This window comes from Thunnus thynnus, chromosome 9 (genome assembly GCF_963924715.1).
Source record: "Thunnus thynnus chromosome 9, fThuThy2.1, whole genome shotgun sequence".
In the NCBI taxonomy this organism is placed as follows: domain Eukaryota; kingdom Metazoa; phylum Chordata; class Actinopteri; order Scombriformes; family Scombridae; genus Thunnus; species Thunnus thynnus.
The window spans coordinates 34,622,288-34,640,950 of NC_089525.1; the positions used below are offsets into that span (position 1 = coordinate 34,622,288).

The 18,663-nt window shown below is 40.2% G+C and overlaps 2 protein-coding genes across 4 annotated transcripts in view; both read left to right on the forward strand.

The window, feature by feature from the left end:
* Positions 1 to 18,663, forward strand: part of LOC137188662 (NACHT, LRR and PYD domains-containing protein 3-like) — a 117,560-nt gene that overhangs the window by 26,490 nt on the left and 72,407 nt on the right. The window contains exons 10-11 of one of the 3 annotated variants that reach the window (XM_067598266.1): positions 17,404 to 17,577; positions 18,425 to 18,598. In XM_067598266.1, coding sequence (XP_067454367.1) covers positions 17,404 to 17,577; positions 18,425 to 18,598 — 348 coding nt within the window. The remainder of the gene's footprint in view (positions 1 to 17,403; positions 17,578 to 18,424; positions 18,599 to 18,663) is intronic. The other 2 variants (XM_067598269.1, XM_067598265.1) reach the window with 2 other exon arrangements.
* LOC137188664 (NLR family CARD domain-containing protein 3-like) lies at positions 14,705 to 17,288 on the forward strand. The gene is made up of 3 exons (XM_067598272.1): positions 14,705 to 14,931; positions 15,093 to 15,324; positions 15,487 to 17,288. The coding sequence occupies exons 1-3, from the start codon at positions 14,929 to 14,931 to the stop codon at positions 17,286 to 17,288; spliced, it is 2,037 nt and encodes a 678-aa protein (XP_067454373.1). The 5' UTR covers positions 14,705 to 14,928.

Sequence of the window (18,663 nt, forward strand, 5' to 3'; positions counted from 1 at the left end):
AAGTGCAGTTTTACTGATTTCACATCAGAGAGGTTCTCCAACAGCCAGAGCAGCCCGATAATACACAAAACTAAACAATACAAACAAAAGAAAACAGCATTGTGTAGTATTTCTGATGGTGGAAGTTATTGATATTCTGTGTTGTTGTGCAGAGCATCAAACCAGAGAAGGAGTGGGCTCTGAAGTCCATGAAGATCTACATCGGCATCCGCAGGAAGCTGAAAGCTCCAACAAGGTAACATGAAGCTCAAACTCTGAAAAACACTCTGAGCAGACGGTGAAAACAATCAATCATATATTGATTAACTTTACACAGTAGGAATATTGTGGAGCTGTAGAGACAGTGATGAAGCTTTAGGATGATTTAAACATGTCATCTGTTTTCTGGTCTGTAGGGAACAGAACAGCGTATGTTTGCTTTCACTAGTTGAACGTATATGAAAGCTATTTCCTGCATTTATATACATTTATATCAATCTAGCAAATAACAAATTCCAAATTATGATGATGCTTTCCATAACAATTGTCATCTAACTAAATTCTATATATTTCTATATAGATATACTATATACAGTATACATGAAATACTATTTAAATTGTTGTAACTCTTGTTTTTTTAACAAGAGTTACAACAATTGAAGTGGAGGGTCAACTGAAGTTGAACACAGCTTTGGACGGGACGGACTCGGTCTGGTTCTCCCGCCGGTTAATAACGAACAAATTGGTCTTTGAAAACGTAAACGATGTCGGTGTTTATTTGCATGTAGAGCGGGGAAGTGAGATCCGATCACAAGTGGTCACTCAGGACGCAGGTGTAAACAGGGCCATAGAGGATGTCAGTTGAGTAGGCGTCCTTCAATGAGGCCCAGGATGCATTGCGTTTACTGCTAAATGAAGGCGGCCCAGACCACCTCCGAATGTGGTCTGACTGATCGGATCTCAATGTGTCTTGGGTGCGTTCACACCTGTACTTAGAGCTGTCCACTTGTGATCGGATCACCTGAGATGTTAATGCCAGATGTAAAGCAGCCTAACTGAATGCTAACTTTCTCTCTCTGTCTGTTCAGCCCATGAAGGTGCAGCAGGACTCGTTCGAGGAGCGTTCAGAGTCTCCAGACCTTCCTGAGCCGCTCTACGAGGAGGGCGGCGACTTCGGTCTGCAGGTCCTCAAATCTCTGGAGACCAGCTTCCTGTCCGGCAGTGCAGCAGAGACTCAGGAAGTCCTGGACCGCCTCCCGCTCAGACTGGTTCCGGTGGAAACTGCCCGTCAGGACCACTTCGCTGTCCCCGACCCGGTCCGGAGCGTCGGCGGCTCTGTGGACGCTCCGGAGCTGAGCGGTGGTGTCGGAGGTGACGGAGAACCGGACTCAGACGCTCCGCAGCAGCCTGCAGCCGGCAGGAGGCAGCAGCTGCAGGGAGTCTGCACACCGTCGCAGGAGCTGCTGCTGCAGGAGCTGTCGTCTGCTTTCACCAAGAAGACTGAAGAAGAGGAGGAAGAGGAGGAGGAGGAAGAGAGGCCATATGATGTCTGAGAGACATGTTTTTTATCACTGCAGAGCAAAATCTATCACAGTTTGTACAGAGTCTGGCGGAGTCAGGGGGACAGTTTGAGAAATGTTTTCCTTAAAGGCGACATGATGCTTTTCCTTATTTTCAGTCATATATATAAAGTCACAGTGACGGATGTTGATTTAAAACATGGCCGACGTGTTAAAGAACGAGCTAAACGTATGTAGCAGTAATCGCTGTGAGCAGGAAGCAGCAGCTCTGCTCTCAACGCTTTCCAACAGGATTTCTTTATATGGTCGTCTGCTCCACGCTGAGCCATGACTCCATCACACAGCAGCAAAGTTAAATAAGTAGTTTACCTGTTGGAGGTGTGCTGGTCGTCTGCAGCTCTTCATCAAACATCATCATCACTGTGGCTGTTTCTGCTTCTACTCTTCCTCCCTGTTTTATTTCTGACTGATCCGCTCGACTAACAGCTCCAAATATCTCCACGTGTTGTTGTTTTGACCGGTGTTCAGCGCCGCTAACGAAGCTCCGCTAATTCAGTGAAGAACACGTTTAATTTCCTGTAAAGTCTTCACAATAAAAGCCTCCTGTTATTTAGTCATTTAAAAGCTTTTATATGACGCAGTAAAGCAGGAAATGTTGGGTTTGCATCAGCAGTTACTTTACATAACTCTGATACGTAAAGCGGACCAATCAGAACAGAGCGGGCTCATCGGGAGGCGGGGCTTAAAGAGAGAGGAGCTTCCTGTTAGAGACAGAGGCTGAACTGAGGGGCTGCATAAAGGGCCAGTAGAAGATAAATAAGGAGTTTTTAACTGTGAAACATGCAAAGCTGCTCTAGTGGAGTCCCACAATGACTCTGTGTCAGTTTGTGGTCGTCTGATTTTTGCTGATATATTTATTAATAATGAACGCGCCACTAAAGCACAATTAAAACTGGAACAATTCAGACCTGAAGGCAAAAACCTGCATCATAACTGCGTCTTAACACGCTGTCCTGCAGATTCCCAATTCTATTTCTATCCAGTTATATTATACTTACATGGAGAATATTCCTAAATAAATGTTTTTTATTACATTGCTAAAAATATATGAAACTGAAGTCGCCTCCTCTCCTCTTTCTTTCTTTTTTGTCTCCATGAAAAGTTGCAGAAACCTGACGTCATCTGCAGCGTCCTGCAAAAAACAAAACAGTCATTTCATCAACACTGAATTCATCAAAATCTGACTTTTTGACTTTTGTTTAACTGGATAAAAATGTCCATAAAAACTGGATACGGACGTGATCTCAGCTGAGTGATTAATGCAGTAACACTACCTTTAAATCACATTTAAATGTACTAAATTTCAGATTAATTTATCATGTAGACTCCAATGTAAATATTGATACCTCAAATGTAGATATATAGACTGAAAAACAGAGATACAGTATGTTTAATCAGAACAAACTATGCAATATAAATAATTAGTCTTTTCTTAAACAAACTGGAGCAAAAGCTGCTGCTGTGTTTCCTGTTTAATATTTAGGGCCCGAGCACCGACCGGTGCGAAGCCCTATTGAAACTGAAGGAGTTATTATTATTATTCCTCCGAAACAAACGCATTTTTGAGGGCCTAAACATGCACGAAAACTCATGAAAATTTGCACAGATGTCAGGACTGGCGAAAATTTCGATATTTTATGGGTCTCGAAATAAAGCGGGACAAAATGGCTCGACAGCGCCACCTAGAATTGATCCCCTCGATACAGATTGTCGTAGGAGAACGAAATTCGGTATGCATATGTATCATGACCAGACGCACCAAAAAGTCCCAAGGACACATAGCCTAACTCCAACAGGAAGTCGGCCATTTTGTATCAAAGTTGAAATTTTGCACCGATTTTGTCATTTCCAGCCCGCATACTTTAACGAACTCCTCCTAGAGATTTGACCCCAGGACTTTCAAATTCGGTCCGTATTATCTACAGGCATAGGAGATTAAAAGTTATTAAAACAATTCTCATTAGTCTTTCCTAGGGGGCGTGGCTGGGCGGCGAATTTCGATCCTTCGCCATGAAAAATGAAACGGCTATAACTCCGGCATACATGATCCTAAGAGAGCCAAACCTTTTGTGCTTCATAAGAGTCCCGCCCTGAACGGGTCCATGTGACAATACAGGATATGAGTCATAGCGCCACCTCCTGGCAACAGGAAGTTACATGTTTTACGCTCTGACGCCCTGTGGGCAGCACGGTGATGGAATCCAGCTGAAATTTACTGAGAATAGCCTCAAGACCTTGGAGATCTTATATTATGAAGTTGGTGACCCTTCGTTGAAAGGTGTTGCCATGGCGACGCGGCGAATTTCGATGTGACGCCATGAAATTTCAATGCCTTATAACTTGACTCCACGTGGTCTGATCTTTTCCAAATTTCATATGCTTGTTAAGAGTCCCGATCTGAACACATGTTCAGTCTCGTATTTAGCCAAAGTCATAGCGCCACCTACTGGCAACAGGAAGTATCATGCGTCGTACTTTGTCTAATTACTCCTAGGAAATTTGGCTGATGCACCTGAAATTAAGTCAGCTAATAAACAAGACCTTGGTGATGCTACATTTGGCAGCTCATGACCCAAAACTGAATGCTGTTACCATGGCGACACATCCTTCGCCATGAAATATGATACTGTTTTTCAGGGAGAAGGGATTGCTCTACAGTCATGAAACTTGACACACATGTCTAGAGTGATGTCAGCTAAAATCCTATGTGGTCGCTTTGAATGGGCGTGGCAAAATGGCTCAACAGCGCCCCCTTTAAAATTTCAAAATTGCAGCCCCGCCTTCCAGATTAACGTAGAGAGATGAAATTCACAGGGCACATGTATAATGTCAAGACGCACAAAAAAGTCTGTTGACGCCTTATTGTAAGTCGAACAGGAAGTCGGCCATCTGGAAAAACTGGTCAATTTTCGCCTTTTTTTGGCCATTTCGCATACCTTGTATTTTAACGCACTCCTCCTACAGATGTCATCGTAAGGACTTCAAAATCAGTGTGTGTCATCTAGAGTAGTGTATGATCATGATGGTTTGGCCGTGGCGTGGCGTTGAGTTTTGATGTTTCGCCATGACAGAGGAAATTGATATAACTTGAGTGTACATGGTTGGATCTGCCTCAAACTTTACACAACAAGTCACTGACAAAAGCCCTTCGACTGAGCGTCACTTCGACATGCGCTGGGGTGCGAGGGCCCGATCATCGCTGCTTGCAGCTTTAATTTAGTTGTTGTGTTTGGTCTGTTTTGGGGTCAAATAATCAGCCTGAAAACGACTAAATGAAGGAATTACAACTTCACACTGTTTGCCTGAAAACTCTGAAGTTTATCCTCAAAGGACAAAGTCGTATTCAGGAGGTCAAACGTCTAAATTTAGTGAATAAATCTTGAGATTGAGCAGCTGAATGAATCATTTTAGGGAACAGTTTTCCTCCTGACTCCTGCTGTATGAGACTCTGCAGGTTTTTGAAGGATAGAAATGAGGATTCAGGAGTTTTCTGGTTGTCAGAAACATTTGATAAAAACATGAAATGAATGAAACCGTCAACCCTGCCGGTGCCTTGCTCTGTCCATGAGCTGCAGCAGGGCGGGAGAGCTGAACGGCGTCGGAGCTGATGGATAATGTTGGACAGTAGAAAGTAAATAAAAGAAAACTGAGAGATGGAAAGTTTCAGTGAAGAGAGGACGGTGCAGCACTGAGCGGACGCTGTGATTGGCTGAGAGGTCACACCTGAGGACTTTCACATGTTTGACAAAGAGACATCGCTGTTGAAGCTGATTGGAGGAACAGACGGACGGATTGTGGATTCAACAGAGACTGAAACTGCTGAAAACTGATTCTTTGTGCCAACATGTAAAATATCTTTTTATTCTTTTAACGCCAAAAAACTTCTGAACAGTTTTCAGTCTCATCAACCAGATGATGCACATATTGTATCATAAAATGGTAAAGTATGTTTATTTCTAATATACTAATTGCAAGAACAGAATGTTATCATGATTAGAATATAGAACTTACTGTATACAGTCAGTATTTAGTTTCAGACTCTGCAGTGTTTCCTGTGAGGCTTCCTGTAAATCTGCTTCTCTGCAGACTTTACTTGGAGTTTTAACCCACAATGTAAATGTGTTGTGATGTGAATGAGGTGAGAACAGTTCAATTCTCAACACAGAACACATGCAAAGATCAGTGTTGCACTTATAAAACTTTTAGAACCTGAGATATCGTCTTTTTTGATTCCAAACACTCTTCTTCCTCATTAAACCTGGTTCCTACATTACCCACAATGCACCTGTACAGACTGTGATGTGTTATACTAGTAGCATGGAAGCAAATCATCGCCATAATCATTTGAATTCTATCAGCAACTGAATACTAAATATTGACATTTAAATACCACTAAATATTTGACTTTGAAAACATTAAACATAAATCATCATGTTTCACTTTGTCAAATTCTCAATAGTCACTTTCAAACTTTATTTTCAGTATATATTTATTTTAAATCAATTCAGATCTAAAAATTCAAATCAAGTCACGTTAAAAAACATCAATCACATGATCAGGTCGGGAAAGCAAACGTCTGCTGTACATGAAGGTCATATAATAAATCTATTTTAAGGTCTGAGGAGCAAAAAAAATCTGAATTTAAGAAAATAAAAAACACTCAAAATAAAGTTTTGAAAGTGACGATTGAGTGAAATTCAAACTATATAAATTCAGAAAGATTGTTTTCAAAGTCAAATATTTCGGTGCAGTAACTTCAGTGGTATTTAAATTTCAACATTTATTATTCAGTTGATGATATAATTAAAATGATTATGGTAATAATTTGCTTCCATAAAGCAGCAGCTGATGTATCCTGCAGCTGCTGCCTCAGCAGAGATGAAGAACTCCACACCTCAGATCCTTTTACTTCTCAAACTTATAGTCTTCAACCCCAACCCACGCGGTGACATCATCAGTGATGTCATCAAAAGGCTTTCTACTGGAAACACGCTGAGGTGGAAAGTTCTGCTCTTCTGTTTTATCAGTATAAAGTAAAAAACCTGCAGTTACAATAATGAAATATTTATAGTTTGAGATCATAAAATCATGAAATAACATAAAAGTCTTTTAGAAAATTAAACATGAAACGTTTTCACTCGTATGAACAGATGTTACAAGAGATTTATCACCTGGAATAAAACAAAGTTTCTACTGGTTGTAATAAACTGAAATCACATTTGTGTTTCTGATGTTCGTCAGTTATTCGTCTCTGATGAGACGAGGCTGATTTAGTGGAATATAACAGCTGCAGTACAGCTGTGCATCACTGCAGCAAGGTGAGACGTTCAACCACCAGAGGGCAGCAAAGACCAGAGTTTCAGGGGTTGATAAGTTATTCTTTAATGTTAAACATGTTTCTCTTCTGATGACGTGATTTGATTCAACAGAACATCAAACACTTGAGTTCATTAAAGTCTCCTCCACTCAAACATGTTGTTCTTCTTCTTGACTGTCATGTTGTTCTTCTTCTCTGTTTCTCTGAGCTCACCTTAAATCTCAGTTTAACACCTGCAGGATTGATGACGTCACAACCAGTTTGGAGCCAATCGTGGTCCAGTATGCGACTTACACAAGTGTGATGTGGAAACTTGAAGCCTCCAGAGCACAAACACTGAGAATGGACTTTACAGTGAAGCAGTTCAACTCTGCAAACTAAACATATTTAAATATTTACACATTCTGGATGTTTAATGAAGGATGAGATGTCATTTGAAGAATTTTTAACTAATAAATTAATCTTTTTTCATGGAAAACCGACATCAGACACACATTATTATTCCAAGCAGAGTATTTTTATATTCTTAAAACATGTGCGGAGGATCTTTAAAGTTCAGACAGTCTGTGACGACACAACTGACCTCAGTTAAAGTCCGTTTTGATTTTTTACATCGACTGTAAAACTTTTTTGGGTTTTTGTCAGAGCGACTCAAAAATGATCAGTTCTGATGGTGTTTATTGATCAGATTGATCGATTGGATTCATGTTCTACAGACACACTGTGAGATACATAATCAAAGTCTAAAAATACATCAAAGGAACTTTACAACATATCTGATATACTGTGTAAACTTTGTAAATGTGCATCACATAAGATAGATGATGTGGTTCAGTCAAACTGCTGATGTGAGAGTGGAAGAACAAACTGGTTTTAATGGTTTTAATGGTGACACGCTGTAAAGAGACAGTTTGATTTCTGATGGTGAATGAAAAGACTTTGTTGTCATTGTGTTGTAAATATAAATATGTTTAATAAGTGATTCTCTTCACAGCAACACTGTCTCTGTATTTGAACACTGGTGGAGTTTATTGATCCACAGAGAGCTGCTGAGGCTCAGTGACACCACTGGATCTGATAATTTCAAACATCTTCATTTCTTTTTAAAACCTAAATGTTCCTGTTTTCATGTTTTAAAGTGTGAGTGAAGCAAACAGCTCCTCCTCTGACAGGATGTGATGCTGTGAGTGAACAGCAGGTGGCAGCAGACGCTCATGTTTCTGTTCCTCCAACACTTCAGTTTCACACAGTTTATATGTTCAGAGGTGGAAGAAATAAAACGCATCCTTTACTTTAGTAAAAGTAGTAAAACTACCATCAAATACTCCTTTACAAGTAAAAGTCCTGCATTCAACAATATGTTGAAGCTCTGAGAAATAAAATGTAGTGAATCATGAAACAGTTGAGTGTTTCTCTCTGACATGTGGAGGAAAAGTAGAAGGTGTGTCCTCCAGTCCTCCCATAACACAGTCTAACTGGTCCCAGTATGAATCTAACAGTGGACAGACTGGTTTGATGATGGTTTGTGTATATTCAGTATCTATATGTTGTACATTATTCTATGAAGGATGATATTAAAATATATTTTCCAAGTCGTGACTGTTCGCGTCGACCTGAACAGGAAACAGTCACAACCTGGAAAAATGTTCAAAACCTTTTTAATGATGGAACCAGCAGAATATATTTTCATCCAGATGTTTCAAAGAGTCTTTGAAGATTCTGGAGATACTTTCATACGACCGTCTGGTTCTTCAAACATGGCAGAGTGTTTCTGTTTTCTTTTAGAGAAAAGACGCTTCGCTCTGTGAATGTGAGGCTGATATGTGAGAGACACAAACTGTTTTCTGGCATCAGAGCAGCGTTACAGAACTCTGTCAGGTCAGAGATGCACAATATGAACTTTTTTGCTCTACAGTCAAATGATCATCATCACCTCTATGAATTCTGTAACCTGGTGTTGTGGAGGTCAACGTCTTCGGGGTCAAAGTTCAGTGTTCATCACTGTGATTCACGCAGCTGTTACTCTTTATACCGACTTACTGACAAAGATCCGACTGGGATGAAAACATGGAGTCACTGTGCAGACGCTGCTTTTTCTCCATTGATGCTACTTTTTAAATAACTATGTGTGTGAGTCTTCAATTCCAACATTTAAATATTATATTTTAGTTAAAAAAAAAAAAAAAACATTTAAATTAAAGACAAAATGTACATTTTTGGCCTTTTTTTCTGAAACTGAGTCTTAATAATTCAGTGTCAGAGTGATGGAAAACATTCAGACTAAAGTCCAACAGTTGAACTCTGTAAACTGTCTCATGGACATGAAATACCTGATGAGCTTGTTATGCTGAAATAACAGAAGATCTGTCGTGATCATGTAATAAAACACTGAATCAGAACTTGTGTTGAGGTCACAGGAGAATCAGAGGGAACATGAATGTCCTCTGCAGGCCTCTGTAGCTCACCTGGCTGCTGTTTTTTATGCACTAGTGTGAAGTGAAGTGAAGTTTATCAACGCCTTTCTAGTTCAGAGCAGATCAGTGCTTCACAGTAAAAAAGAAAATAAAGACACAATAGAAAAGTAAAAGCTGAAATACAGATGAAGTGAGTGACAATAAGACTTGATCCTGAACGCAGCTCAGACTGAGACTAGTTCAACCAGTCAGACTGCATACTGAGGTAGTGCAGAGATGAAGGTGTGGCACAAACAAAAACACACAGACACAAACACGAAGCAGCATCACTTCACCTGAGGAAAGTTGAACTTGAACTGAAGCTCGTTTCCTGCTCAGACCTGCTCAGAGAGCTGCACACTGATGAAGTTCATGAGAAAAAGTTCAGTAAGTGGAGCTCTGGTTGATTTCTCTTGGTCTTTGAGTCTGTTCATAGACAGTGTGTGATTGTTGGAGGAGTTTGTCAGCTTGGGAAACTTTCTGGTTGTTGTCGGGTAAAGATGGTGTCTGTGTGAGCCGTACTCATGCAGAAAAATCCTCCTGTGAGGTTAAATTATTGAACATTATATTAATGGGTTATTATTACTGATACATTGATGAGTAAGGAGCATTTTGCTGTTGTAGTTGGTGGAGGTGGAGCTAATTTTATTTATTGTTTGATAATTAATAACAAATATTCTATAACATAATGACATGTTTGTATGTAAATATTAAAATGTTCTATTTGCAAAGTAACTACTAACTGCAGCTGTTAAATAAATGTAGTGCAGTGAAAAGTTAAATATTTCCCTCAGAAATGTAGTGAAGTATAAAAAGGCATAAAATGGGAAAACTCAAGTGACGCACAAGTACCTTAAACTTGTACTTAAGTGCAGTACGTGAGTAAATGTACTTCCCCCCACTGAGGAGGGCAGGGCTCAGCTGACTGTCTGTAAGAATGAGGAAACACACTCAGTGATGAGATGAGATACTGTCAGTATCATATCACTGCTGCACAGTCTGTTTTCCACTGAAAACACTGAGGAGAGCAGCTTATTCTCTTGGTTTTAATCAGTTTGATCAGTTACAACATGTTCATTTAGGAGAAACATCATACATGATGTGAGAATACAGACTGTAGGAAAGAGTCGGGTTACAGTCAAACACAAGATGAGTAATTCATACTGTTAAAAACTTTTATGACAAAAACAGTAAAGAACAGAGAATGTCTGTTTTGATGATATAACATCCATTGTGACTGTGCTTTGTGTTGGTGACTGTACAGCTTCACTCACTGATTAAAACTGTCTGTCTGAGTTTGTTCACTGCTGTTTAAAGAGCTGACAGTGCAGAAGAGACCAAAGCCTCCAGATACATGTAGAAATAATCAGAAAACTGGAAATGTCATTATTTTAACTCAATGTTCATCAGATTTTGTCTGAGCATGTTTTAAAGTAAAACATTAACATTTACTCAGAGTTCATTTTAACTGATCTACTTTTTACGTTTCTCTAACTACGTTTTTACAGTAAATTTACTTTTACTTGAGTAAAATATTTTAGTACTTGTTCCATCCCTGCTGGTCTGTATAAAACCTGTCAGAAATGATATAAACTGTAACGTGTGAGTGATCAGTGGGACAGAGGATGTTTGTATAAAGAAGTGATTCTTCAGTGTGACCGCAGTGAATCACTGCTGGAAATAAACACAACAATACCCACAATGCCCTGTGTCAAGCTCTGAACCAGCCAATAGCAGGCCTCCACAGGTGCAGTGTCAAAACTGGATCAAAGTTTCATGATTCAGATTAACCATCATTCATTGTGTCCAGCATTATATATGATTCAATACTCTGAAACATGAGAGAGGAAACATCATAGAAGATATTTATCTTGAAGTTATGTTAATATTAATATTTGCTGTTGGGATGTTAACACAAAAAATAAAGAAGATATGAACCATTTAAAGTTTGTGTGTTATAATGTGCAGACAATTTTCAGAGGGCGCCAACATTTATTATTTATTGTCTCTGTCATTAAGTGAAGTGAAGTTTATTTGGCAGATTTCTAGATCAGAGCAGATCAATGCTTCACAGTTAAAGAGAAAATAGAGACACAATAGAGAAGTTAATTTGAAGTAGAGATGAGATGAGTTACAATAACACTTGATCCTGAACGCAGCTCAGACTGAGACTAGTTCAACCAGTCAGACTGCATACTGAGGTAGTGCAGAGATGAAGGTCTGGCACAAACAAAAACACAGAAACACAAACACACAAACACAAACACGAAGCAGCATCACATCACTTCACCTGAGGAAAGTTGAACTTGAACTGAAGCTCGTTTCCTGCTCAGACCTGCTCAGAGAGCTGCACACTGATGAAGTTCATGAGAAAAAGTTCAGTAAGTGGAGCTCTGGTTGATTTCTCTTGGTCTTTGAGTCTCTTCATAGACAGTGTGTGATTGTTGGAGGAGTTTGTCAGCTTGGGAAACTTTCTGGTTGTTGTCGGGTAAAGATGGTGTCTGTGTGAGCCGTACTCATGCAGAAAAATCCTCCTGTGAGGTTAAATTATTGAACATTATATTAATGGGTTATTATTACTGATACATTGATGAGTAAGGAGCATTTTACTGTTGTAGTTGGTGGAGGTGGAGCTGATTTTATTTATTGTTTGATAATTAATAACAAATATTCTATAAGATAATGACATGTTTGTATGTAAATATTAAAATGTTCAATTTGCAAAGTAACTATCAAATAAATGTAGTGCAGTGAAAAGTAAAATATTTCCCTCTGAAATGTAGTGAAGTATAAAAAGGTATAAAATGGGAAAACTCAAGTGAAGTACAAGTACCTTAAACTTGTACTTAAGTGCAGTACTTGAGTAAATGTACTTCTCAGGACAGGTATATCTAGTCTGTAATAGTATTCACCTCCTCCTATTTTTGAGATGTATTGTGATGAAATGTTGATCAGATATCAGATATAAATGTATATTTATATCTGATTTTGTAAGGTGTAATCCTAGTTACTGTTGCTTGTTGTTTACTTTTTTGTGCATTTGTATTAGAAAATGAGATGCTGTGTGTGAACCACTTGGATCCTCTGTTGATCATCACCTGACTATTTAAAGACACACCTGATAGCAATCAAGCACAGAGCGAATCTGATGAAACGACGTGCAAAACGCGTAGTTCACTCCTTTTGTTTTATAATGTAATCCCCTAATAAAATAGTGTCTATCCTGGTGTGCGCTGGAATACTTTTTTGACTTTCTGCAGTTTATATAATGTCAATAGATGTGGTCAATGTGAACATGAGGAACAATCACGCCAACTTGTGAACATCAAAGATCAGACTCTTTTGTTCTCTCTGTGTTTCCTCTACAGATGAAGGTAGAAAGTCTCTGTGAGCTGATGTGGATGTGAATTCAGCAGCATCTGTCCAGGTAACATGATTGATTTTGGATTATTGGACGAGCTGCCGCTGCATGCTCTGACTGGATATAGTAGACTTGGAAAAAGAGGAACATTTCAAATGTTGAAGAGATTTTCAAAGTCTGTCAAATAGAAGTGAAAAGTGATCTGATCCCCAAAGAAAGCCAAAGAAAAAGCAACATGATGTGTTTCCCTCTAGTCTTCAAACCATCCAAAAGCTTCCTGCAAAATCATTTTCATTCTCTTCTCCTAAACTTCTGTAATATATAAACCTTTATATTTTATTTTCACTTGGTTTCTGTATCATATTTAAACTGTGAAGAAAGTCAGAGCATCTGTTTGGACTCATACGACAGCTCTGAACTCGTCAATTTCATTCGTACCTCAGAGAGAAGTCTCAAAAATTGGTGAAGCCACAAATTCTCTTAAATCACTCGTACGTGTCACTTAAGAACAAATGTGTTGGTTCGAGTGCTTCTTGCATGAGGCCCATTGTGAGCATTGTGAAAGTGATTTGTTAGATATGACACTGCAGCTCAAAGTGCCAACAACATGGAAACTGTCAGATGAGTGTATTTAGTATTGAAGTGGATGAGCTGCTTTCCTCCAGTCAGAGCTCTGTGTGTTTGTCATGTGACTGAGAGGAATGATGAGAAATAATGTGTTGTTATGTTTGTGTGAAGGTGTTTCTCTGCTATGGATCAGTGTGAGGACAGAGAGGAGGGAGTCCCTCCCTCTAAAAGCTCTCTGTGTGGGGAACATGACAGCCAGACCAAAGCTCAGAGGTGAGATGAGGATCTCTAACTGTCCATCACTGTTCTCCACTCACATCACTCCACCATCATTATTCACACTCAGAGCTCTGTGTGTGTTGTGTTGAAGAACAAAGAAGCAGCACAGACCAGACTCTGCTGGACCTGGACCTGGACCTGGACCTGGACCTGGACCCAGCTGTGTGTCCATGAAGAGTGACTGGTCCATGGAGGAAAATTTAAATTTTAAACCTGGACAACCTGCTGATGGAAGGTCAGAATGTAAAGCTGCAAAGACTGAACAGACTTTTCATTTCTATCCAACATGCACATTTATCAGAGCTGTTGTTGTTTCAGGATCCAGCAGCAGAGACCAGACTCTCCTGGACCTGAACCCAGCAGTGTGTCCATGAAGAGTGGCCGTTCAAATGAATGTTTAATTCATTTTAAAGAAGGACGTCCATCTACTGATCAGATGTAAGCTGTAACTGACAGTAAAAGTCAGGTTATGCTAGAAAAGAACTGGTTTGTACGACATGTTGTCCGATCACGGCAGTGAAAAGCCAGCCGTCATAGAGAGGGAGGAGACGTGATAATCATTTAAATATGGAGATAACAGATCACATGTTCAGACAGTCTCTCCTGGAAGACATTCATGGTGTTGCACTCGCTTGTTCATATGAAAACTGACATGATATGATTTTATTTATGCATTACAGACATAAAAAACATGTTAAAGTGAAAATACTTATTTCCAACATGGTCCCAAGATGTTAAAAGACAAAACACAAGAAATACAACATAAAACTAAATCACCACAAATTGAATAAAACAATAAACTCTCACATGAAAACACAAAGTACAACAAAGACAATTTGATGGCTGAAGTAAAAATGGAATTGCAGATTTCATTATAAACCTGTGACCATGTTCCATAAATAAGTCCTGACCTGACTTCTATAAGCTCCTCTCATGTTTAACAGCTGGATGTGTAACAGGAGGCTGTTCCACAACACGGCAGCAGCTTAAAAAAAGGAACTTCTGGCTATCATCATCATTGTATCATTTATATACATAAGAAATAAAGTGAGGGAGGGAGAGCTGTATGGAGGGCTGTTCAGAGCTGTTGGGACTAAACCAAACTCACAGATGAAGCAAAACACTGAGCTGAAAGCTACAAACAGACTGAGCTGTTGATTCTCAGTGAGATCAGCAGGATTAGTAAAGCTTTACCACTACAGGGAGTCATCTGGTTCTCTGTTCACATCCAAATATCACTTGATGGACCTTTAGATTGTGTTTGTCTCTGTGTGGACAGACATAATGTGAGCTCATTCTTCATGATTCCTCCACAGAGTGGACCAGGAGAGCTCAGAGGTTCCCAGTGATCAGTCTGCCCAGCAGCATCAAACATACCTGGACTCCATATTTATGGTCCGTACATGTACAACAACTACTTTTACATCTGTTCTGTTCACAATCATCTCCATGCTGCACTTTGTAGACCAGTGGATTGTCAGTCTGTCCAACATGGATCTGATGTTTGCTTCATGATTTCAGTTTGATTGTGTCATTCATATAGTATTCTGTTCCAGCTGCTGGAGGAGAACATCATCACTTTTGTGAAGAACGAGCTGAAGAAGATGCAGAGGGTTCTGAGTCCAGATTACCCAGAATGCCTAGAGAGTCAGAGGGAGGATGAGGAGGTGTTGGATGGTGAGGAGGAAGAGCAGAGGAGGAGCAGCAGCAGGGAGGCATTTCTGAAGATCACACTGCACTTCCTGAGGAGAATGAAGCAGGAGGAGCTGGCTGACCGGCTGCAGAACAGTAAGAGGATTTCTATGAAGATTTACATGATGGACAAATGAGACATTCACTGATGTCTCAAGAGATGGAGGAAAATATGGTTGATGTTTAATTGAATGTTGAAATATTTTACTACTACTTTATACTTCATATATTGATCCTGTTTTGTGTGTGTTCATTCAGGGACTCATGCTGGCAGGTGTCAACGTAAACTCAAGTCTAACCTGAAGAAGAAATTCCAGTGTGTGTTTGAGGGGATTGCTAAAGCAGGAAACTCAACCTTTCTGAATCAGATCTACACAGAGCTCTACATCACAGAGGGAGGGACTGCAGAGGTCAATGATGAACATGAGGTCAGACAGATTGAAACAGCATCCAGGAAACCAGTCAGACCAGAAACAGCAATCAGACAAGAAGTCATCTTTAAAACATCACCTGGAAGAGATGAACCAATCAGAATGCTGATGACAAAGGGAGTGGCTGGCATTGGGAAAACAGTCTTAACACAGAAATTCACTCTGGACTGGGCTGAAGACAAAGCCAACCAGGACATACACTTCACATTTCCATTCACTTTCAGAGAGCTGAATATACTGAAAGAGAAAAAGTACAGCTTGGTGGAACTTGTTCATCACTTCTTTACTGAAACCAAAGAAGCAGGAATCTGCAGGTTTGAAGAGTTCCAGGTTGTGTTCATCTTTGACGGTCTGGATGAGTGTCGACTTCCTCTGGACTTCCACAACAATGAGATCCTGACTGATGTCACAGAGTCCACCTCAGTGGATGTGCTGCTGACAAACCTCATCAGGGGGAAATTACTTCCCTCTGCTCGCCTCTGGATAACCACACGACCTGCAGCAGCCAATCAGATCCCTCCTGAGTGTGTTGACATGGTGACAGAGGTCAGAGGGTTCACTGACCCACAGAAGGAGGAGTACTTCAGGAAGAGATTCAGAGATAAGAAGCAGGCCAGCACAATCATCTCCCACATCAAGACATCACAAAGCCTCCACATCATGTGCCACATGCCAGTCTTCTGCTGGATCACTGCTACAGTTTTGGAGGATGTGTTGAAAAGCAGAGAGGGAGGAGAGCTGCCCAAGACCCTGACTGAGATGTACATCCACTTCCTGGTGGTTCAGTCCAAACTGAAGAATGTCAAGTATGATGGAGGAGCTGAGACAGATCCACACTGGAGTCCAGAGAGCAGGAAGATGATTACATCCCTGGGAAAACTGGCTTTTGAGCAGCTGCAGAAAGGCAACCTGATCTTCTATGAATCAGACCTGATAGAGTGTGGCATCAATATCAGAGCAGCCTCAGTGTACTCAGGAATGTTCACAGAGATCTTTAAAGAGGAGAGTGGGCTGTACCAGGACAAGGTGTTCTGCTTTGTCCATCTGAGCGTTCAGGAATTTCTGGCTGCTCTTCATGTCCATCTGATATTCATTAAGTCTGGAGTCAATCTGCTGGCAGAAGAACAAACAACATTCTGTTGGTCTGAAGTGTTCAGAGGCAAATCAACACGTTTCTACCAGAGTGCTGTGAACAAGGCCTTAGAGAGTCCAAATGGACACCTGGACTTGTTCCTCCGCTTCCTCCTGGGTCTTTCACTTCAGAACAATCAGACTCTTCTCCGAGGTCTGCTGAAAAAGACAGGAAGTAGCTCACAGACCAATCAGGAAACAGTTGAGTACATCAAGAAGAGGATCAGTGAGAATCTGTCTGCAGAGAGAAGCATCAATCTGTTCCACTGTCTGAATGAACTGAATGATCATTCTCTAGTGGAGGAGATCCAACAGTACCTGAGATCCGGAAGTCTCTCCACTGATAAACTGTCTCCTGCTCAGTGGTCAGCTCTGGCCTTCATCTTGCTGTCATCAGAAAAAGATCTGGATGTGTTTGACCTGAAGAAATACTCTGCGTCAGAAGAGGCTCTTCTCAGACTGCTGCAAGTGGTCAAAGCATCCAACAAAGCTCTGTAAGTACACAGACAGTTATTTATTGATTGATTTATTGAAAAGATATTCAAAGAGATTTTTTCAATAGGGGAGAAAAATAAATGTTTCATTAAATATTTCTTCCAATTGTATTCTTCAGACTGACTGACTGTAACCTCTCAGAGAGAAGCTGTGCAGCTCTGTCCTCAGTTCTCAGCTCCCAGTCCTGTAGTCTGAGAGAGCTTGACTTGAGTAACAACAACTTTCAGGATTTAGGAGTGAAGCTACTGTCTGCCGGACTGGAGAGTCCACAGTGTACACTGGAAACTCTCAGGTCAGGATTTAACAATCTGTTCAACTGATCGCCATTTAAACTGTAATTTATATGAGGAGATAAACACCTGGACTTTTCTCTATTCAAGTTATTTTCAGACCAGTTGTGTGTTTATAGTTTGTGAATAACTTTCTATTTATATATTTTTATTAGTTTTGTTCTGTCACTGCTGTTGGAACCTGAAATACCAGAGAGGAGTTTTAAGATCCAAAAACTGAATGAAGAAGTGTGTAACTGGCCTAAAGTAAAACACATAGAGACAGTTATTCAGTGAACAGATTTTTAACAGTCAAGGTTTCTTTTAATTACAGAACATTATCTGTGCTGGAATGATAGTGATTTTTACTCACCATGGTGATATGACAGTGCATCCCAGCTGTTATGTGGTTAACCACCAATTAATTCGTGTTTTGTTTCAAACAAACTTCAAACTCTGGATGATTCCTGAAACTGAATGGAGTCAGAAATGTTTCCTTACTGTTTTTCCACAACATTCAGTCCTTATTCGCCATATTAGTTGGGATTGTTCTGTATTCAACTGTGATCATCTGTCACCTGCATCTCTTCTTCTAGTCAGCCAACTGTGGTTGTTTCTTCTGTTACTATTCTTTTATTTAAACCTATTTTTATGCAGTAAAGAGGTAGCAGTCCCTAACATCATGTTGACTAAGGTTACAGGAAGCTGTAACAACTTCACAATAAAAGTGTTACAGTAGTTAGCCATTTGAATCGAGAAGTAGTGACTGAAAGTGTTAAGTTTAACTCTTAAGATCACAGAAACACATTGGTGATGACAGTAACAAACACATGATCTCAGATCATGTGACGTGTCATTTTGTGTCTGCAGTCTGTCAGGATGTCTAATCACAGAGGAAGGCTGTGCTTCTCTGGTCTCAGCTCTGAGCTCCAACCCCTCCCATCTGACAGAGCTTGACCTGAGCTACAATCATCCAGGAGCCTCAGGAGAGAAGCTGCTGTCTGCTGGACTGGAGGATCCACACTGGAAACTGGACACTCTCAGGTATGGACAGACAGGTGGACAAGTTTGTTATCGTGAATCAGTTTAAACAGTCCTGTCATCTGTTC

What these genes read in the sequence shown, in the direction of transcription:
- LOC137188664 (XM_067598272.1), top strand. An exon ending in GGCTGACCGGCTGCAGAACA is followed by an intron (nt 15,325 to 15,486) that starts GTAAGAGGATTT and finishes GTGTTCATTCAG; the next exon opens with GGACTCATGCTGGCAGGTGT.